Source organism: Poecile atricapillus, chromosome 8, assembly GCF_030490865.1.
Source record: "Poecile atricapillus isolate bPoeAtr1 chromosome 8, bPoeAtr1.hap1, whole genome shotgun sequence".
NCBI lineage: Eukaryota > Metazoa > Chordata > Aves > Passeriformes > Paridae > Poecile > Poecile atricapillus.
In genome coordinates this window covers 18,307,825-18,327,839 of record NC_081256.1, presented here as the reverse complement: position 1 = coordinate 18,327,839, position 20,015 = coordinate 18,307,825, and the positions used below count along the sequence as shown (strand labels likewise).

The 20,015-nt window shown below is 45.4% G+C and overlaps 1 protein-coding gene across 2 annotated transcripts; it reads left to right on the top strand.

Moving 5' to 3' along the window:
• Positions 1-925: 925 nt before the first annotated feature.
• EIF4E2 (eukaryotic translation initiation factor 4E family member 2) lies at positions 926-19,164 on the top strand. Of its 2 annotated transcripts, XM_058843537.1 has the most exons (8): positions 926-1,077; positions 1,867-1,981; positions 3,092-3,226; positions 5,565-5,669; positions 8,419-8,571; positions 8,663-8,799; positions 16,163-16,241; positions 18,695-19,164. In XM_058843537.1, the coding sequence occupies exons 1-7, from the start codon at positions 1,058-1,060 to the stop codon at positions 16,206-16,208; spliced, it is 711 nt and encodes a 236-aa protein (XP_058699520.1). In that variant the 5' UTR covers positions 926-1,057; the 3' UTR covers positions 16,209-16,241; positions 18,695-19,164. The 2 variants fall into 2 exon arrangements, with proteins under 2 accessions (XP_058699520.1, XP_058699522.1); XM_058843539.1 differs by lacking the exon at positions 16,163-16,241.
• The last annotated feature ends 851 nt before the right edge of the window (positions 19,165-20,015 follow it).

The window sequence follows — 20,015 nt, the reverse complement described above, 5'->3', positions numbered from 1 at the left end:
CCCATAAGACAACAGGATGAGATGGCCAGTGGTAAGGATATTTAACCTAGGATTTGGGGGGCCCTTCTCCCTGTTCTGCCATGCTTCTGGGATTTCAGGAATATTGCTGAGACACCCATTGCCTTTGGTTTCAAGTAGTAAGGCAGGAATACCAGCATTACATTACTGTGTTTTACAAGGATGAATACACTCAGACACTATAGGACAGAAGACATGTAGTGCCTTATAGATACTGAATACCATTTCTTCATGTTCCTGATTGACAGACTGATGAGAGATAGTAGTTGTTTAGCATAAATAAGTTTTAAGTAGACTGAGTTACACTGAGTTATAATATTGTGTGATTTAATATAGGTTTTTTGCTTTGCTTGCTTAGCATGAGTACCTGGATTACATAAGCAATCAATTTACTGACTCTTTCCACCTCACAAATTGATAGAGAAACAGAAACTACGACCCTCAGAACTCTATTTACTAACTCTGACCGCAGAAATTACTGGTCAGGTATTTGCAAAGCACTGTGAAAAGACTGTGCTCATGGAGTAAGATGGGAACAGATTCATGAAGTGCAAGGAGATACTGAGGGAGGGCCTATGGCCCTTATCCTCATTCACTATCACTTCAGGAGTGTGCAGGCTCTTTACTGAGACATCATTTCCCGTTTTCTGTGCCATCCCTCGCTGTACATGAAGGAAAAACGATGGGGAGGGCGTCGAGCTGTCGCCACAGGAGGCAAGGTGGGAAAACTCTTTGAAAAGTGACTGTCTGAGTCCTCAAACTGTACCTACCGGTGCAAAATTAATTAAATGAGTAATTCATAACGCTCTGACTCGGTCCCCAGCGCCAGAGACGCCACACCCAAGATGGCGGCCCTGCCCTGAGGGGCGCTTCCGACAGCTCGTTCCCTTCCCCGCCCGCCGTGCGCAGTGTCGCGGCTCCGGGGGGGAACGCGGAGCTGATGGCGGGGCCGCCGGAAGAGGCGGAAGGGTTTCGCGGGCGGACCCAGCAGGGCGGAAGTCGCTGAGGCGAACGGGGGTGGCGGCGGCAGCGAGCGACGATGAACAACAAATTCGACGCGTGAGTGTCACCCCCGAGTCCCTTCCCGACCGAGCCCCGGTGCGGAGCCTGCACGGCTCCGAGCCCCGCCGGCGCCTCCCGCCGCTGCCCCGGCGCCGGGCGGGCGAGACACGATGAGTCACGGGGCTACGCACAGCCCTGTCCCTGTAGCCGGGGCCCGGCCTGGCCCCGAGGGGACGCGGGACCGAGAGGTGTGGGCGGTGGGCCGGCAGCAGTCCCGTACCGGGGAGTCACGGGCCGGCCCGTGGCCCCGCTTGTCTCTCGCCTTTTCCGGCCCTTCGCAGGGATTGGGGCGAGCGGAGAGACCTGTGGGGTGCTGGAGAGACCTGTGGGGTGCTGGAGAGACCTATGGGGTGCTGGAGCGACCTGTGGCGTGCTGGGTTGCTGGCGCGGTGTCTGCTCGCCCGAGGCGCTGCCTCTGCTATGCTGGGGGGCGCGGGGTGGGCAAGAGTCAGCAGAGGTACAGTGCCAGGTCCTCATGTGGGCCCCCTGAACAGCAGGGAACCCTTGTAACTGGGGTTTCCTGTGGCACATCAATATCTAGCACAAGCTACTTGGGTTTGTTCCAAAAAGCTGCATCGTGGTTCACTGGGGCTTAAAAGTGCATGCCCAAGAAGCCTGTGATGGGGATGAAAGCAGAAGTAGTTTTTACTGCGTGTGTTGTTAAGTGTAGACTTTCAAACTCTGGTGGCCCTTGTACCACGAAGGAGCTTTGGAGCAGAGAACTGCCTGGGCTTGGTGTGAACCTTCTCAGCTGTGTGATGGCTTTCTGTTATTTTTCTTTGCCAGATTGAAAGATGATGATAGTGGAGACCATGACCAGAATGAGGAAAATAACACACAGAAAGACAGTGAGAAGGAAAAGAATGATCGTGAGAAACCACAGAGTACTACCAAGAGGAAGGTATGGTGCTGGCATCTGCACTCACTGCCAGGGCATGGTGTGGTGGTGCTAGGGAGTCAATCCTCAGTTCAAGAATAAGGAAGATGTGTCTTGGAGGGCTGTGGTGTCAGTGCATTGTTACTGCTGCAGTGAAGACAGAGGGACTGTGTTTGATTTCAGTAATTTGATGTCACTTTCAGAGGTCTCTCATCTGATGGGTGAATGCTCCCTTCACTAACATAGCTGGTACCCTGTCTGATTTTTGAACGGAAATGAGAAATAAAGCTTTATTTTCATCAAAAAACAAATTTGGAAGAGGACATGGGGAAAGGACTCCTGTCTGACAGAGCAGTAGTGGCTTGAAGGTGGTTTAGCAGGCAGTGTTTGTGACATTGTTGAGATAACTTTTAAGATATGTCCCTGTGTGTAATGTAGCCTTGTCAAGAAGGCATAATGTATATATCTCTCCTGATTTGGTTTTTTTTTTTTCATCTTGTGCTTAGGAAAACTGCTCTATCTGAAGTAATGCAACCCTTGTAAACTTGCCATAGTCAAGGAGATATTTAAGCCCTGGTAACTCCGGTAACAATATCAAGTAGTATAAGATAAGGGCTTTGATTGGAGTTTTCTCTTAAGTTTTGACTCTTGGCTAATGAGCTCTCATTAGCCTCTTTTGTGCTCATTAGAAGTATTTTTGGTCAGAAATCAGTGTTTTGGAAATTGAGAAGTGATGGCTGCCCACTGCTGGTGATGGGTTCTGCCAAAGCTGACATAACAAGTTCTTAGATTAATCTTCCCAGAGCACTGGGGTGTTGGTTGCTTAAGGCAATTGGTGTCACCAGAGTTTTAATTGCATTTGAATCATGATTCATTATAAGTGGGGTTTATCCTTCCCAGAGGAGGAGAGTGTCTTTTTTTTTAGCTTAGTTTGAAAAAGTTAAAACTCTCACGTTTCCCTTTTTAGTTCTTTTTTTTTTTTTTTTTCCTTTAAGACAGGCACAGGACAAAAAAAAATCAGTAATGATGCCTCTGATGGCTTGAATAGTTGCTTTTATATGCTGTAAATGTAATTTTTCCATTCCCCTTTTTAGAGGAGCATACAAGGGGTAAACAAGCTTTTCTGTTCTGCAGGCTGTGGTCCCGGGGCCAGCTGAGCACCCCTTGCAGTATAACTACACCTTCTGGTACTCCCGACGGACCCCCGGGCGGCCCACCAGCTCCCAGAGTTATGAACAGAACATCAAACAGATTGGCACCTTTGCCTCTGTGAGTACCCCCCTGCTGTCCCTGTGCCACTGGGGCACAGCCTGGTCCTCCTGGCTCAGTCCCTGTGTGCTGGCTCTGTGCACACTCAGGCTGTGCTCGTGGTGCCAGAGAGTGATTTGCCAAAGCAAATGAGCTCTTGAATTACAGCAGGAAATGTGTCTTTAGCACTTTTCCTCTGCCCTGTGCTAGATCTCTGTGCATGGTGGTAGCTGGTATAATAATAGAAAAAAAAAAAAAGAGCAGGCATCTTCCATCTATGGCTAGAGCAAGAGAAGAAAGGAACAGCTTTTCTGTTCCATTTCTGTACCGTCCCTCACACATTTCCCTCCACCCACATTCCCACCACAAAGACTGTGTTTGGAATAAGCATCTGGTGTACTGTATTTGCCAACAGCTGGTGGCCTGTTGTCTGTATGGAAGTGATGGACAAGGTGCAGTTTGATGTTGCGGTCAAGTTCATTAAAAGGCAAATTGCTCTTCCTTTCCCAGTCTACTCTCTGGTTGCTTGTTCCTGGAATAAACTTGAGCATGTCCTGGAAAGGCGGTGTTGGGTTTTTACATGGTGCTGGCAGAGTAAACCCTTCCTCAAGAGCCCAAGATACATAAGCAAAATGAGTCCCTATTGGTATTCTAGAGCCCAGGAAGTCTATTGACTGTTTTCTTCCTTTTTCTTTTCCATCTGGTGTTTGCCCAGTTTTTTCAGGTTCTCTTATAAATGTTGATTTTTCCTACCAGTACATATCCTCTGCAATATGAGAATTTATAAAAACAGCCCTTTATTCCTTATGGAGGCTGCCTAAAAATAGGCCTGTCTGAGCAGCTGGGTTGTGGCACTGTATCCACACAGGATGAGGGTGGGAAGAAGAGCCTGTTGTTGTGGGTAGTTACTGCTCCTATTACCCTGTGTGAGCAAGTATTTTCAGTCCAGGGGATGAAAAATGTGGCTGCTGACTGGTGATCTGGCAATAACTTTTCAGTCTGATAAATCAGTGTAGACTTAGCATTGATTTTTATCTCCTTAGAGGAAAAACATTGTGTTGAATATTCTGTTGTCTGCTCTTTGCTACAGAGGATTTGTTGGGGCCAGTGTTGGCTGGAAGTGCTGCAGTTCTCTTAGGATGGAGAGAGACTGACCAGCATATTTGATATGTTTGGGTCTAAATTCTGTTTAAGGAGGTGGAAGAGCAAACTTCAGAGAAAATTGTCTAGCTAAGTCTGGGTTCAGATTTATTCTTTCAGTGGAAAGCTCTAAAAGGTGTGAAATGTGAACCACTAGAGGGCATGTTCCCTCACTGTGGAAGTGTGGTTTCCCCACAGATGTCTGACAAAAACAGATTGCTTCTGACCCCTCCTCAATCTTGGTTTATAATTTTATTGGCTGTAAAAGCAAATTCCAGCTTAGGTGGCAGAGGTCACAAATTGGAGTGGAATTCCAAGTGCTGACCAAGTCATTAAGGTCTCTGATAAAGTGTTTGGGATGATGTCTGACCCCTCCAGCTGCACTGCTGGTCTGCTTAATAGCCATTGTCTTACTGAATAGAGTCTTCTTAAAATGTGGAAATTAGTATAATCTCTTCCACTGCCTTGTTTAGCTTTAAAGATCCATCCTCTCTCAAATCCTTTCTTATCCAGAGATTCTCAAAATATAAAAATGCCTTTTAGCATATTTAAGAACTATAAAAAATAAGTCCCTTGCCTTACAGTCAGATTGTCTCAAGCAGACACAGGGGTGCCTTAATGGAAGTGGTCAAAGTGAAGTGGTGCTAGTGTGTACAATGGCAGACTGTAAAAGGAAGTAAGAGGTATTGAAATAAAAACTCTGAGTAGTGTCTCCCGATCTTAAACTAGCACCAGAATGTATAAAAAACCTGCATACAGTAAAATTAAATACAAAAAAATATCTTATTTGAAGGCTTTTGCAATTTCCATGGTCACAGAGAGCAGTGGTTATTCAGGGTAAAGAGGCTTGGCTGTAGCTGATGCATTTGACACGTATCCAATGATTGAAAGTTTGGGCAGGAGTTAAAAGATATGTTTGGAACTGTTCTCCAGAGCAGCTGTTATCTTAGCACAGATTTCTTCAGACATACACTGAGTGACTTTAGAGGCGTCTCTTAAATATTTTAAGTGGTGGTCACCTGTAGTCAGAAACAGGCACCCAAACTCTGACACTACTGTTGCCTTTTGTGTTGCCTAATCAACACTCTGGTAACAAGAGTAAAACAGAAGAGGGGAAGGTTGCTCTGGAGAGCTGGTGTAAAAATGGTAGCCTGTTTCTGTAGAAATCTTGACTGTGAACAGATTGAGCAGCCTCATTGTGTGGTTGGTGTTGTTGCAGGTGGAACAGTTCTGGCGGTTTTACAGTCACATGGTACGTCCTGGGGACCTGACAGGCCACAGTGACTTCCATCTTTTCAAAGAGGGCATCAAACCCATGTGGGAGGTGAGTTGGAGCTCTCATTTCTGCCTTGATATTTTCCCACAGTATTTTAACAGTCCTGCTGCCAGAGAGGGAAAGTGGGGAAATTGCTGGCTGCACCTCATCTAAGCTCTGTGCCTCCCAGTATAGGCACTTGCCCCTTATAGCTGCCTCCAGTGACAGCAGTGCCGGATTTCCTCTGGAAGGGCTGGACCTCTCCAAGTGGGATTCAACAAAGCTTATAAAAAACAACTCTCCTTTTTCAGTCAAGGAGGTGCATATGGTTAAAAGCCTGCACCCACAGTTGGAAATGGAAAAACAACTTTGCCTTTTATTTGCTTTGTTGTTGGTGGTTTTGGTTTTTTGATTTTGGGGTTTTTTTGTTTTGTTTTTGGGGTTTTTGTTTGTTTGTTTTTGCTTTTTCTTTTTTTTTTCTTTTTTTTTTTTTTGTTCCAGGGCTTTAGTTTGCTTCTATTTCTATCCAAATCCGTTAAACGAAAATTTTAAAAAATCTTTCCCCAGCAAATCATTCTTCCAGTTCCTGGCCTGCTTCCAGCAATGACCAATAGCATTCACAATATGAGGATTTTATGTGTTTCTCTGAAGTACCTAATTATACTGCTTCATCCTGAGAAATTTATATGTGACCCTTGTTAGCAATTATTTTAAGCAAGGTGTTTTACATCCAGTTACTGCAAATACTATTTATATAAAATGTTTAACCCTCTTTGGGCTCCTGGTGAGCAAGTTCCTCAGACAATGTGTCGACCAGAGAGTCCCCAAGTTAATGATACCAGAATTTTTATAAAGCATTTCCTGGTAGACATTTTAAGATGGAGGTGGAGAGATTCTTTGGTGTTTTTACTTCTGGCCCTGCTTCCTTCTTGTATTTCTAGAAGAGGACCTGAGATCTCACTTCTGGCCTTCCATGGCTGCATGCTTTGTAGGGCTTTGTTTATGCTTCTTTCTCTTCCAAACCAATCCTTAGTTACTGTCATTCTTGTAGGTACATGTGTGCCTGTGTGTAGCTCTGATCCTTTTCTGCATCCATCTGTGCCTTTTCTAGTGAAGTCAGAAGCACTAAGCATAATATTCCCTGGTGATTTACTGGGCTGCAGATCATTATTATTCTGGTGAAGGAAAATCAAATGCTTGACTGAACCGAAGCTTGTTTAACCTGAAAGAAAACTAACAACAACCATAAAGCACATGATACAGCATCTGCCTCCCAATCACTGCTCTCTCTGTAGCCTTGAACCTGCTTAAGCCACCTTTGAGATATTTTTTAGCAATATCACTCTCTTTGGCTGCCCATTAGTCATTGTGGAAACTTTGAAGAGTTAAACCCTAGTGGCAGTCTAAAGGCTGTGATGTTCACAACTTGGAAAACAAGGGTACTTAACAGAAACCAGTTTGCTTCTCACAGGATTCTGCCACATTTCCTAGAACTTCAGTTGATTTGGATGGCTCCTGTCATGCTTTGAGGTTTGTCTGGAGCTGACGCCTTCCGCCTTCTCCTTTCAGTCCAGCACATACCTGAAAAGTAGGAGTCAGATGAATGCTGCTGTTATGCTGACACTTCCATGTTTTCTCAGGATTGCTTCGTTAGCACTTGCTGTGTCTGAGAGAACAGACAAATGTTTAGTTTTATCTGAGCCCTAGAGAAGCTTTAAGGCTAAAATAAAATTACCTTTATTTCATTAAGAGGGGTTAGGCTGCCTTGCCTGGCATCTTCAAGGTGGCAGAGGGGATTGCTGGGGATTTGGAGAAGGATGTCCTGTTTCATGCAGTCCCCTCTGAGCCATCCTTTGTTCTCCCTTTCTATCCTAGACCTGTTTTCCCTCATCCTTCCTAACTGCCACCTCTTTGACTTGTTCCTACCTCTCTGTCTTCAGCTTTGGATGGAATTTGTTCCCCTCTCACCTTGCAAGATTTCCCAGCTACAGTGTTGTGTCAGAGAATGCCACAGTGTTCTGCACAGAGAAGGAGCTGCTCTTTGACATAGCTGTGCATTCTGGGGAGCAGGGGAGGCTGTAGCAGTTTCCAGCTCTTTGTCACCTTAACAGAATCACAATATTGAAGTGACAGACTGGGTGCTTAGCATAAAATTTTTTGTTTACCTTCTTCCCTCATTTTGTTTATTTCCCTGGGTCACCACAGTCTGGAGCAAACATTCAGCTGTATGACGTGTTTTAATGTCAGTAGTTCTCAGAGAACAGGGCGGTCCTTTCTGTGTTAACGCAACTTGTGAGCACATTCCTGAAAATGTGGAAGGAAAATGTTTGTAAAATTTGGCTTGCTTTTAAAATACTGTTTTGCAAACTCTTTCCTGGCCTTCCATGCTCTGTAATGAGGGGGTTCTCCTATTTAACAGGATCTTGTTGTACAAGCCGAGCTACATATACAGGGGATTAGACAAATGGTGAATCAGTCTCAGGTTTAGGAGTAGTTTTAAAGTCCTTGCCTCTTGTGCAGATTGGTAGGCTGGCGTTAGTCTTTGTTAGTGGGGATCAAAACACTGGAACTCAAGTCAGGGCACAGAACTTTGTCTGGAAGGCTGAGGGCCATTGTTTCAAGTAGTTTGTATTCAAAGTAAGTGGTTTTCCTCTGTCTCTGTTTATATGGAGGAGAAGTGAAATAAAATGCTTTCACTTGAAAATACCTTCCTTGCCCCACGTAATCAATATCTGCTCCTGCGTGTGCCTCTGCTGTCTTGTGGGTAGCAGAAAAACAGCTAGGAGAAAACAAATCAATTTATTTCCCCTCTTCCTAGGATGATGCCAACAAAAATGGTGGTAAATGGATTATCCGTCTGCGGAAGGGCTTAGCGTCACGGTGCTGGGAGAATCTTATTCTGGCCATGTTGGGAGAGCAGTTCATGGTGGGGGAAGAAATCTGTGGGGCCGTCGTTTCTGTCCGATTCCAGGTGAGTGCTTTTGAGAACTGGCACGTGTTTCCATGTGGCAGGGCTACAGCAATGCCCTGTGCTTACCCCTCCCTCCCGTGCCGTTCTGCAGGAGGACATCATCTCCATATGGAACAAGACAGCCAGCGACCAGGCCACGACAGCCCGAATACGCGACACGTTACGAAGAGTGCTCAACCTACCTCCCAACACCATCATGGAATATAAAACCCACACCGATAGCATCAAGTACGTGTGCTGGCCAGGGGGGTGCTGCAGGTTGCATGTGTGCTCGAGCAGCTCAGTGCATGGCACAGGCCTTGGCAGAAGTGCTCATGTGCGTTAGGGCTGTTCCTGCAAACTGACGTGCAAACAGCAGCAGTTGTTGCCAGCGCGCTTTCAAAGCCAGATTCCTGTGTTGTTGTCATACTGTTGTTGGGAGTGTTTGGTTCTATGAGCAAACCCTTTTTCTTTTTAAATGTGTGATCCAGGGTTATTTTAACAGTTCACCCAGCCTGTCACTTGGGCAGTCCAGGGTGGGACTGTGGCTTGATGTATTCAAAGACAAGAAAGATTGTGTGTGGGGGGGGTGTTGAATCATTTGAATAAATAGAGATTCTGGGGAATAAAGTGCGGAAGCTAACAGGGATTTATGATGCCATTAGACTTATAAATGGTCTGAGGAAAGTGCTGTGTGAATTTACAGTGCTGTACAAATGATTTCTAATCATAATAAACGTCGTATATTAAGTCTTCCAGGCCCTGGTGACAGAGGCTCTTTAACAAGACTAGAAGATCATGGTACACAGAGAGCGCAGCTGTATTTTTAAATAAGTGTATTATAGCTTTCCATATTAGGCCATTCAGGGTGACTTTTATTTCCCACAAAGTGACAAAAAATTGCATATATAGGTATTAGTTAGAGGTGAATAATATGTTGTTTTTCTTTTTTTTCTTAGGTGTATTATAAACCAATACACTGATTAGGTCCTATTGGTTAAATTAATACTTGAAAAGGTGCACACAGAAAAAGAAGTGAAACAAATGAATAAGACACTGATGGGGCAGAGAGCTTTCTAATCTTGCCTGTAATGAAGGTGCAAGTATCTTTCATGATTTTCTTTCATCATGTTGGCTTGTTCTTTCCACGTAATCACCGTGTCATCAGTCTGCTGTCAGACAGCTTGATGGGATCAATCCTGGTTCTAGCAGACAGCTAGCTTCCAGTTCTGAGTGTGGGGTCACTAGTAATTATACAGAAATCTCGCTGATACTGCCTGCAGGCATCTAGTGTTCCATGTGGCTCTCCCTCCTGTGTGCATGGAAGAGAGAAGGGAAAGTGATGATTTTTTCAGTGATTTTGCCACTAACATTTCTCCTGCACTTTTTGCCAGGAGAGGGCACTATGGACTCTCTGTCCATGTAGGGAAATAGCAACGTGCTCATGTGGACACACAACAGAGTATTTTACTCCTGTTCAGCAGCAGCAGACTGCAGACTGTGGTGATGTGGCTTTGTGGTGAGAGCAGGGAGGTGTTTGACTTCTCTCAGTCTCTGTAGTAAAAGCTTTGTATGGAGCCTGCTGTCCTAAGATGTGGTGATGGTTCATGTAGCAAGTGTAGAATGGGAATGATGTGGCCTTTCCCTTGTGAGCTATCACCACCAGCATTTCCTAGCACAGAAAATGCCGCTATAGCAATGTTTGTTTTTGCTCTGGCAGGTGTAAGGCCGTGAGTGATGGTGCATTCAGTAGTGTGGCCTCAATTCTCTACACCAGTGTAACATGCTGTGCTTGCTGCTCTCTCTTCCTGCATAGCATCCAAGTTTCATTTTGTGCTGCTGACGTGTGGTGCAAAATGAGCTTGTCTGAGAATAACAGGTGTTGGAGGTATCAAGTTTAGTAGCTCAGATTACAGCTGGGAGCAATTCTTAAATAGAGGCCAACTGGCTTGTCTTCCACTCATTCTTCTGTGGGTAGGAGGGTTAGTCAAGAATTGCTTTGATGATGTCCCAGTCAGGTACGTCTAAGCAATTAACCTTCTGCCTTGTAGGGCATCATGAAAGCCCCTTTTTTCCCATTGCCTCACTTGAGCTGCAGCAGTCTGATTGCAGTGCTCTCCAGCATCTCCTTCCAATGGCACTGGTGTAAATTCAGAGCAGAACTGCTGTCAGTGGAGTTTCTGTGTAGTAGTGCACAGACCAACTTCTTGTGCCTCTCTTGCCTGGTACCAGTAGGCAGCAAGGGGCAGCAGCTGCAGAGAGGTGATGGTGACTGCTTTGTGACAGAGAAGAGCAGGACAGCCCCAGCTTTCAGTCTGACTTAGCTTCATATCATTAAGGTTCTCTCACTAATAAAGAATCTCTTGTGTAACTAGTTCTATCCTCCATGAAGTCTGGCTCCTTTTCCTTGCCCATCTATCAAGTCCTGTTGAAATACTGTCCGTCATGAATTAACTCCACTTATGCTGCACATGTACCATGTGATTTATGACTTGGGAGGGCTTTCTAGCCAGCACTCTGTATTCACACTCTGGCTGTGTTTCATGAAAAGCTCTAATGGAAGAGCTGTGCTCTAGGCTTTGTCAGGGCTGCCTTTTGAGGGGGGCTTGTGGCATTTTTCATTTGTATGGGCTGCATCTCTCCACTAGAGCTCTGCTCATGTGCGGGGTTTGATTGGCATTGATTGTGCTTCAGGGAAGGGAGCATGCTTAGCAAGAAAAGAACAGGCATTTCTCAAAACCTTGACTTTTAGGTAGTGAATTGACCTGGATTAGCTTTTGACACACTGTAAATGAATGCTTCTGTAGAAATTTCTAGCATGCCTCTCACTGTGGAACCTGAGCCCTGTGTTTCAGGTTTTGTATATTCCTTTTGTGATGATGCATTTCATATTAAATCATTTCTAGACACCATTTTTCATGAGTTGTCAGTGAGGCTGCAGCCTCCTTTGTTTCAGAAAGTGGTGGTGCTGCCAAGCTGTATCTGAAAAGTACCTGTTGCGTCACAGCTATTCCAAGGAGCTGTTCTGCATTCTGTCCTTCCTGCTCTCAGTGGTGGGGCTTGTGCATTTAGCTAGATAAGCAGATCTTTCATTGCAATTTTCCTGTGTTTGTCCTTTCTCTTGCTTGTGATATTGACAAGCTGCCCAAATCCCAGCAAGTAGAAGGGTCAGCCTAGTCTGTATGAATTTCAAATCTTGCTAGGAGAGCTAGAACAATCTCTTGGACTTTGCTTAATTCTGGGGGATTTACAGTACCTTAGACGTTACAGTACTGAGCACCTGAAGAGAACGTATGTGACATTTTGTGGGCTGCCTTGTTTCTGTAGCTGGAGAGAAATTGCTTCTTTTGTTCCCTCTGAGGTGCATTGAGAGAGGGGCACTCAGATGCAGTGAACCACTTAATAGGTTCAGTTCATCAGTGTTGTTAACCTTGGAGATGACAAGGTCCAGTGGTGACAGTCGCTTGTGGACAGTGGTACTTCCTGTGGCTTGGAATTAAAGGAAAAAAACACAGTCTCTTTTGCTGCTGTAGCAGGTGCACCTTTTTGAAAGCAGAATGTTGTCAACCACAGCCTGGCTATGTCTCAGCGAAGCCACTGAAAATATTCAGGTATCTGCAGTTGGGAGGGGGGTGGAAGGGAAGTGATCACTTTCACATTTGACTTGAGCATTGCAGCATGAAGTTCCTGGCTGCATTGCATACACTTTTGCCCTGCCTGGGCTTATCAGCCTTTCTTCTCTGCCCTGATAACTGTGTGGTCAGTGACCATCTCCTTTGTTGAGAGCTCTCTCGCACAATACTGCCCAGGAATCCCAGGGAAATTCAGCAACACCGCTTCCAGTGCCAGGACAGAGCAGAGCAGAGGCCATCAGCAGGTTGCCACTGAGCAGGCTGGTGTGGAAATGTTTTGGTTGCTGTGTGACGTTATGGATTGTCCTGTCAGCTCTAAAGCAAGGCTGCTTTTTCTGAAAACAAAGCTTTGCTTATTCGTAAGCGCCTGCTGCAGTGAGAGCTGAGCAGGGTATAAAACTATCCTTTCCTTTCAAAGTCACCAGTGATAACTAATGGGATGGCTTGAGTAAATGAGAAGAATAGTTGATCTTAATAGAGCTGGCACTGGGTTCATTTCACTGCAGGCAGTTGGAGGAAATGGCCTCAGACTATATTGTAGGTAGGAAACAAGAGGATATCCTATGGAGGAGACATTGTAAGAAGACTGCAGGGGTGAGGTTCTCGGGAAAAAAGAGAGGAATGGCAAAAAAAGTGAGGAATTAGGAAGAGAAATATTTCTGCAAGTGGCAGGTGTTGGGCAAGAAGGTCAGTGTTTATAAGACAGCTGGTGGTAGGGTGCTTGCGAGATTTCCCTTGTCACTAGCAGAGTTCAGCTAATCCTGTAACTATTGTGGTTTTATAGCACTGGTTTCCATTAGCTTGCTGATTTCCAAAACCTTAGGAGAATTCCTCAGTGCTGCTGTTCTACATGTGTCACCTGTACCTTTGACTGTGTCTTAAATGGAGTGGGCAGGGTTAACCTTATCTAAAGAGAAATGGTTTGCAAATGGGATCCTCACACATTGCCTGATGCCTGACAGGGGAAGGCAGGTTGCCTTGGGTCTTGCCAGCTCTAGAGCTGCATTGTTTCACCCTCATCCTTTCAAGTCTGAGAGCAGGAATAAAATCTAGAGGAGAGCAGTGAGGTTCCAGATCTGATAGCTGTCCTCTTCTCCTGAGTCTCTGCAATGCTGGCTTCATTCATTTATCAAGTCCATTCTCCAATTCCAGTAGTTTCCAGGTGCTGCAAGTCTAAGACCACTTGCATAGACCTCACCTTTGAATTGAAGAATTAATTGATTCATTCTCCATCAACATAATATACTTTTTTCAGAAGTGTCCAAGACTTTGTGAAAGGCTTCCTTATCTTGGTGGCCAGTCTCATACTAAAAGAGTGCCTATAACCTATTTATTTAATGGGTTTTTTTTTTCCAAGGAGGTCAGTTTAGTTGTGTTTATTTAGTTGTGTTATACTGCCTTTGCTACAGGTACTGTCAGAGAGGTGAAAGAATTATTTCAGGATAGAAGACTATCCTAGATTTTTTTTTTTCAAGCTGTTAGTCACAAAGTTCTTGTCTGGCTGTGAACAAATCCCAGGGGAAGCACCCAGAAAGAGGCTGTGCTGCTCTGAACACCTGCAGAGTGTAATGAGTGGTCAGTGTGCTCGGAGGTTCCATTTGGGCTGGCAAAAGAGACAGACCTTGGTGCCCTTTGAAAGGCACCATAAGTGCAGTCTGAGCTCTCTGAATCGTTTCTTAGCTGGGGAAGGAGAAGGTAAGGAGCAGGGTTGCACAGAAAAATACTGGAGGCAAACTGCTAGAACTTAATTGAGGATGTTTGCAGAAAACAGCTAGTGATGCTTGCACAATGATGATTTGGAAAGCCCCTTGAAGCAGCTAAGACTGCCCTTCCTCTTTTTGCTGAAGTCTTCCTTGTTTTTCTCTTGCTTCTTTTGTTGTTTTTTCTTCTTTCTTTTTGGGGAGATAGTGGCTTCTTTTATAATTTTTTTTTCCTCCAGCTTATATTCTGGGGCTAAAGGAAGCCCTGTCTGGGTCCTGACCTTGGGCAGTGGGGAAGAAGGTGGGAAGTTTCAACAGTTGTGGGTCAGGAATGAGTGTGGAAGAACAGCTCTGGCTGACTTTAGCCTGCTAACGTTTCCATTTCCCATCTGTTCAGTGGGAATAATCTAAGTGTTGGGGATCAATTCACTGAGTATCTGATCGCTGTGCAGACAGTATGGCAGTAAGGTACTAAAAATGTCTATACATAAAAATAACCTCTTAGACTCTCTGGCATTGTGCCTTTGGCATGTCACAGGTCATAAAGATTCTGCCAGATGAAATTAACTGGCAGCCTTGTTCAGTATGGAATGAGAGCAGTTTGCTCTCCTAGCGTAGTTTAGGTACATTAGGGCAGACACATCCTAATGTGGATGTGGATTTTTTCAGTCAAGTCAGCAGATAGTTGGAGTCATTAGTACTATAATATGTATGGTCTTGAATTAAAAATTCTTGGCTGGAAGAGCTTTTTCTCTCTGTCTGTGAGGACAGAGATGAAGGACTGTGCATGATGTTATTGGGATGTTGGAACAAGGAACTCCTTAGTGTGAAAGGGGTAATAAATTATCTATTATGTTGACAAGTAATCTGCCCTTGTGTTCCTTCTGCTGAGAAGTTAGAAGTTTGGAAGAACTATGGGAGAGGAAAGAGATTTGTGATTGTGGGTGATGGGAATGTGGTAGAGATGCAAGGGAGGTTGGAGGGTAGACATGAAGGTGGAGACTTTTTGACAAGTCTGGAAATGTGCAAAGATTACCAACAACTAAGAGGGATTCAGAGTTTCTCTTCTCCCTAGCTTTATTCTGGAGAGAGGCTGTTGAACCCTGATGTCTTTGTGTTTATTTGGGCTATGAGTTGATGGGAAAGAGCATGTGACACCTGGGCTGCTTTTGCAAATGCTGTTTGGGAGCTTGACTGAGGCTCAGATAAGAGCCAGGTTGGTCTGGTTTTGGCACAGGTGCTGATTAATACAGGGTTTCCATTTCTGGACTCTCTTGTTGTGTTGCCTGATGAGGCAGTGCACAAAACAAAATGTGAAGTGGTTGAGAAGTACCAGCAAAAAAATCTAGAGGGTGGTCTGAGTTTATGATTGACCTGGGTTCTCTTTAAGGTCCCTCCAGCTCCATGGGACTCTGTGGCTTCAGAAAATGACTTGGCATGTGCTGTAGGCACCAGTACTGTTTTGCTGGGCACGGAGAACTATGAGGTCTTTTGATGTCTCTGATCCCAGAAGATAATAGTCATGCTCACATTAACCTCAGCATGTTTTCCTGAGAGGGTTTTCAGTATACTGCCTTCATAAAATCGACAGCAATTTTTCAGTCTTCTGCCTTCATCCATCAGTAACGTTCTCCACCAGGAATGCAGTGTTGGGCCTGTCCCTCAAACTTATCTAAAGCCATTTTCATTTCAAATAGTTGTGATGTTTTTACTGGGTCATTATTAATAACGCAGGTTTACAATAGGAAATAAGACTTCCTAATAACAATTGGATTCTGCTGCCTGATCGATGAATTTCGTAAGGACTAAGCTGTGTGGCATTAAAAAAAGCCCCTTTTGGGGGGATTACCTGCATATACAGTATGTGGAAAAGCATGAGGCCAGTAACTGGCTGAGTTTAACCAGCCAAGGAATGTGATAATCCTCCAGAAAGATGTAACATGGGCTATTTTATGAGCAATAGGAAATGGATATTCCATTTGTGACTAGGAAGGTCATACCTGTCTCTGGGTATTAATGTGGCTTTATCACCAGCAGCCAGTGGGAGCGCTTCATGTCTGTGCAGAACGCTAAAGCTGCCTTGTGCTGTCAGATGTTTGGCTGGATTTTAAGGATGCTTCTATCCACTAGAGCTATCAGAGACTATTGCCTTGCTCTCTGAAGACAAGTGCCTTTTAAACGTCATTGAATGTTTCTGCTCTCGTTAAAAGTTAAGAAGCCTTTGATCTGAAGTGCTATTTTTTGGTTTTTATTTCATTTTTTTTCCCTCTGGCTTGCCAGGGCCTGGGAGGAGTTTCATGGCCTGGTGAACAGCAGTGGCCGCTGATCGAACGCTCCCCCTCCCTCTGTCACACCCAGGGTAGGGCCTCATCTTTTTTTCCTATGTGACTGCATGGCATACCTCTCAGCTTCCAACCTTCTTCCCATGGGCTGGCATTATGGGCCTGATGGTGGGCCCACTCTACTATTTGTTCTTTTCCAAAGGTCAAAATGATTTTTTTTTTGTTTTTTTTTTACACCAGCATTTTCTGTTGAGGTGCTGTGTGCTATTTTGCTAATGAGTCCTTCCTCTGTATGAGGCACTTATATCCCAGACCTGGTCCCAGGAGGCTGAGAGGTATGTCTTCAGCTTGGGTGTGTTGCCTAGGGTTGACTGTAAGCAGGTATGGAGTGGTAAACGAATCCTAAGCATATCCAGGTGATGGATGCTGAGAGAGGGACCTGGGGCCTGACACACAGCTCTTTAACAGCGGGCTGAAACAGAATAATAAATTAATTGGTCAATAAAAGCTTGTTTCGGAAGGACACCCAGTAGCTACTGTAGGTAGAAATAATAATGTTGTGGCTAATGAAACAGCCACCCTCTACTGCTGTTAGTGTCAGCCCAGATGTGCAGAGAAGATAGCCAAGGTGAGCCTAGGACTGCTGGGAGCCTCACAGCTCAGACTGTTTTTCCCTGCAGTGCACACTTCCTTAATAGCAGATCCTTAAGAAGGGCCGGCAAGAGTCCAGGCCGTGAGAGTTGAGTTGATTGTAGCCAAGTGGGATCACTGGATTGCTGAGTGCCAGAGCAGAGGAATCTACTGGAAGGAAGCATTTACAGTGTCCAGTTCCCATAACTGGGCAGTGGAATGCAGCTGCTCCAACACAGATGAGCTCTGAGGAGCTGCCAGGGATCCCAAAACCTCCCTCAACAGCATTAGGCAAGCAATGTTCTCATACCTTGCTCTGAAGTCATGGGTTAAAATAATACCTCTCTCTCCTCACAGGTTTGGCTTTTTGTGAGGATCAGTGTTTACAAAATACTACACAGGCACTTGATAGTGTTGTTATTGTTAGATGACATTCACATGTCCTTCTGGAAGAGGAAACGAGCTCACTTCATGACATACCAGACTCTGAAGGCAGCAAATGTGCCAAGGGTACAGGAAAACAGTGGCAGAGTTTGAGTCCCAGCTGTACTGGGTAGCCTGTGCTGAGCAGGGATAAGCAAAGGGCCTGGGGCACTCCAGTCCAGGCAAAAGGAGGGAAAATGTAGGGAAAGTCTGTCCACTAAAGAGCTACCTAAAGAGTGCTGTCCTCCTGTGGTAGATGGCACAGGATATGGGATAGAAAGCCAAACCATTGTTGCAAATTAACCAGAATCCAGTTAATGAATCCTGAATCACATTTCCAAATGGCAGCCCAGCCTGCTCTTCTGGCAAGTGCAAAGGTGAACCCCAGTCATCTGCAGATGGCCTCCAGCATGGTTTTTGCTGTCATGTCATAGCAGAGTAACTTTTTAAACTCTAAAAAGTGGTTTTTACTTCCTTCTGCTCTTCCAGTTCTCCAGCCCACCTCCTGGAGGTGTTCCAGCCTGTGCTGGTACAGCTGCCATGCAGCTCCTAGCAGCACACAATGATAGCTCAAGGGTTTAAATGGAATTGCACAGCACCTTGCTGCTGAAGTTGCTGCCTTTGCTCTTCAACAATTTTGTGTGGTATGTCCTGGGGCATACCTAAATGTTTTGGCTTGGGCAACTTACAGCCCTGTCCCTGTTTATGGGAAGAGCTGCCAAACCTATCCTCTCAAAGTAATTGTAATCTCCTTTGTTTCCAACACACCACCTATTAATGTGGAAATACGCTTTGCCTGTCATTGCTGCTCACAGGCTGGCAGTAAGCAGTAACAGACTTCTGTAACCATCTTCAGTTGCTGCAGTGCCATCAGACTTGTACTGAGGGAGGTTGTAGACCAGCACTCCTTCCTTGGTCAATTGCCCCTGAGGCTTGTGGCTGCACTCATGAGTGAGTAGAAGCTGCTGAAGAAACTCTTCTATTTAAACTTGAGGGAAACACCCTTTTCAGATTAGATACTCTTTTAAGGTAGGAGAGATCAGAGAGCTAAACTTGTTGACAGTATGACTAAATACAAGGGACAGAGGCAGTGGGAGGTTGGTCTGATAGTATATTTGTGCTCCAAGCAGAATCCCCAAGATAAATGTTTGGTAAGGAAGAGACCTTGCAAGTTGTTTAAACACCAGAATCCATCAGGGAGGTTTCCACATTCTATCATGTGCTTTACTCACAGGAGATGACAATTTTTTCTTCTCATTGAGTGGGGATGAACCAGGATCTCCCTCTGTTCCAAGTGTTCTGGAGTGACAGCTGACTTGTATGAGAAGTCTGTAGTTAGGGAGGTTTAACAAACATTGATTTTGACTGATGTCCTGGGATGGCAACACTGGTAGCTGTGGTGGGGAGAATGGGGAGGTGCTGTGATACGAAGGAATTCACATCTTTAACCACTGTTTTTCTTCCCTCTGTTTTCCAGGGATAATTCAAGCTTTCGAAACACAAAAATCACATTGTGAGAACAAGAGTTGGCACTAAGCTCCTCTCTCCGTGTTGAAAGCACTGAGAGTGCCCTCCAACCTCTGAAGGGACTCATGGGCCACTCTCGCACTCCTCCCTGGGGGAAGGATCATCTGAAGCCCTCCAGCAGCGGTGACAATAGAGGCCGATTTTGTCTTACACAAACTTTTTTTTAGCAGTGGGGCGGGAGGCAGCCTTTCAATTAGCGGCGGGCCCTTGGGGCCGCATCTTGCAGCACTTTCCTCTCTTTCTCTACATGGCACGCAGGATCTCTGGGATTCTGCCTCAACATCAGAGCCTTTTGCTGAGGGATACCAGTATTATAAATCTCTCTGCAGCTGGGAGAAGCATCCCAGTTGAGAGTCAGCCCTGTGGTTTTCAAATGCCCCTTTTCAGTTCTGCCAATAAATTATTGGGTCTCTTTGTTTCTTTCAGTCTCTCATTTTTTGGCTCTGTCTGAAATTCAGTGGAGTGGTATTTCTCTAGGCTTCTTGCTTTATCTTTGCCTCTTCTTTATACTCCCAGGTTAGTGGTGCCTTGTACCCACCCCTGTTTGTTATGGAGAGGGATATGAGCTTCCCTTAAACCAGGATAAAGAGATGTTTGGTGTCAGTTGTCTTCACTCTGTCTAGATGGAAAGCCAGCAGCACTGGCTGAATTCAGGACCAAGCCTTCTTCTGGTGTGCACTGGGGCTTGCAAGTCTGGCCACCTGGGAAAGTGGGCCCCCAGTGGGTGTAGCAGAAGAGGGCAATGGCCCAGCCTGCTGTTCATAGCTGTGTGACAGCTGTGACCAGAAGAGGAGCTGGGAGTGACCCCCTGTCCTTCGGGGTGAGCCTCAAATGATGGGTTGTTGCCTGGAAAGCCAGCATGGCTGCAATTTGGATGCCACAGAAACAATGGGAGCTAATTATTTCCTCTGATTCTGCTTGACTACAACACTAATTGTACTCATTAACAGCTCCAGCCTTTTCTCCTTTTCCTTAGGGAATCGAACAATTGCCTTTCATTTTTAATGGAGCCTTTGCCTTTGGGCCCAGGAGGAGAGGCTGTGGCCAGTGATGGGGCACATCTGCCCCATGTGCTTTGTGCAGTCCCCCAGGAGCAGGGGCTGCTTGGGCCAATCTGCTCGTGACTGCAGAACCAGCAGCCCGTGTCTGGGACAATTACCAGCCTTGGGGCCTGGGAGACCTTCAGCCACATGACTCCAAGTGCAAATTCCTTGTTTTACTATGGAAGTCCAGATTGAAAGCAGCAGAGAAAGCAGTTTAAAATACTCAAT

Bases quoted from the DNA above. Each gene is read 5' to 3' on its own strand.
- EIF4E2 (XM_058843537.1), top strand. From the start codon at position 1,058: ATGAACAACAAATTCGACGC. The intron at 1,078-1,866 runs GTGAGTGTCACC...TTTCTTTGCCAG, and splicing joins ATGAACAACAAATTCGACGC to ATTGAAAGATGATGATAGTG. The intron at 8,800-16,162 runs GTACGTGTGCTG...CTGGCTTGCCAG, and splicing joins ACCCACACCGATAGCATCAA to GGCCTGGGAGGAGTTTCATG.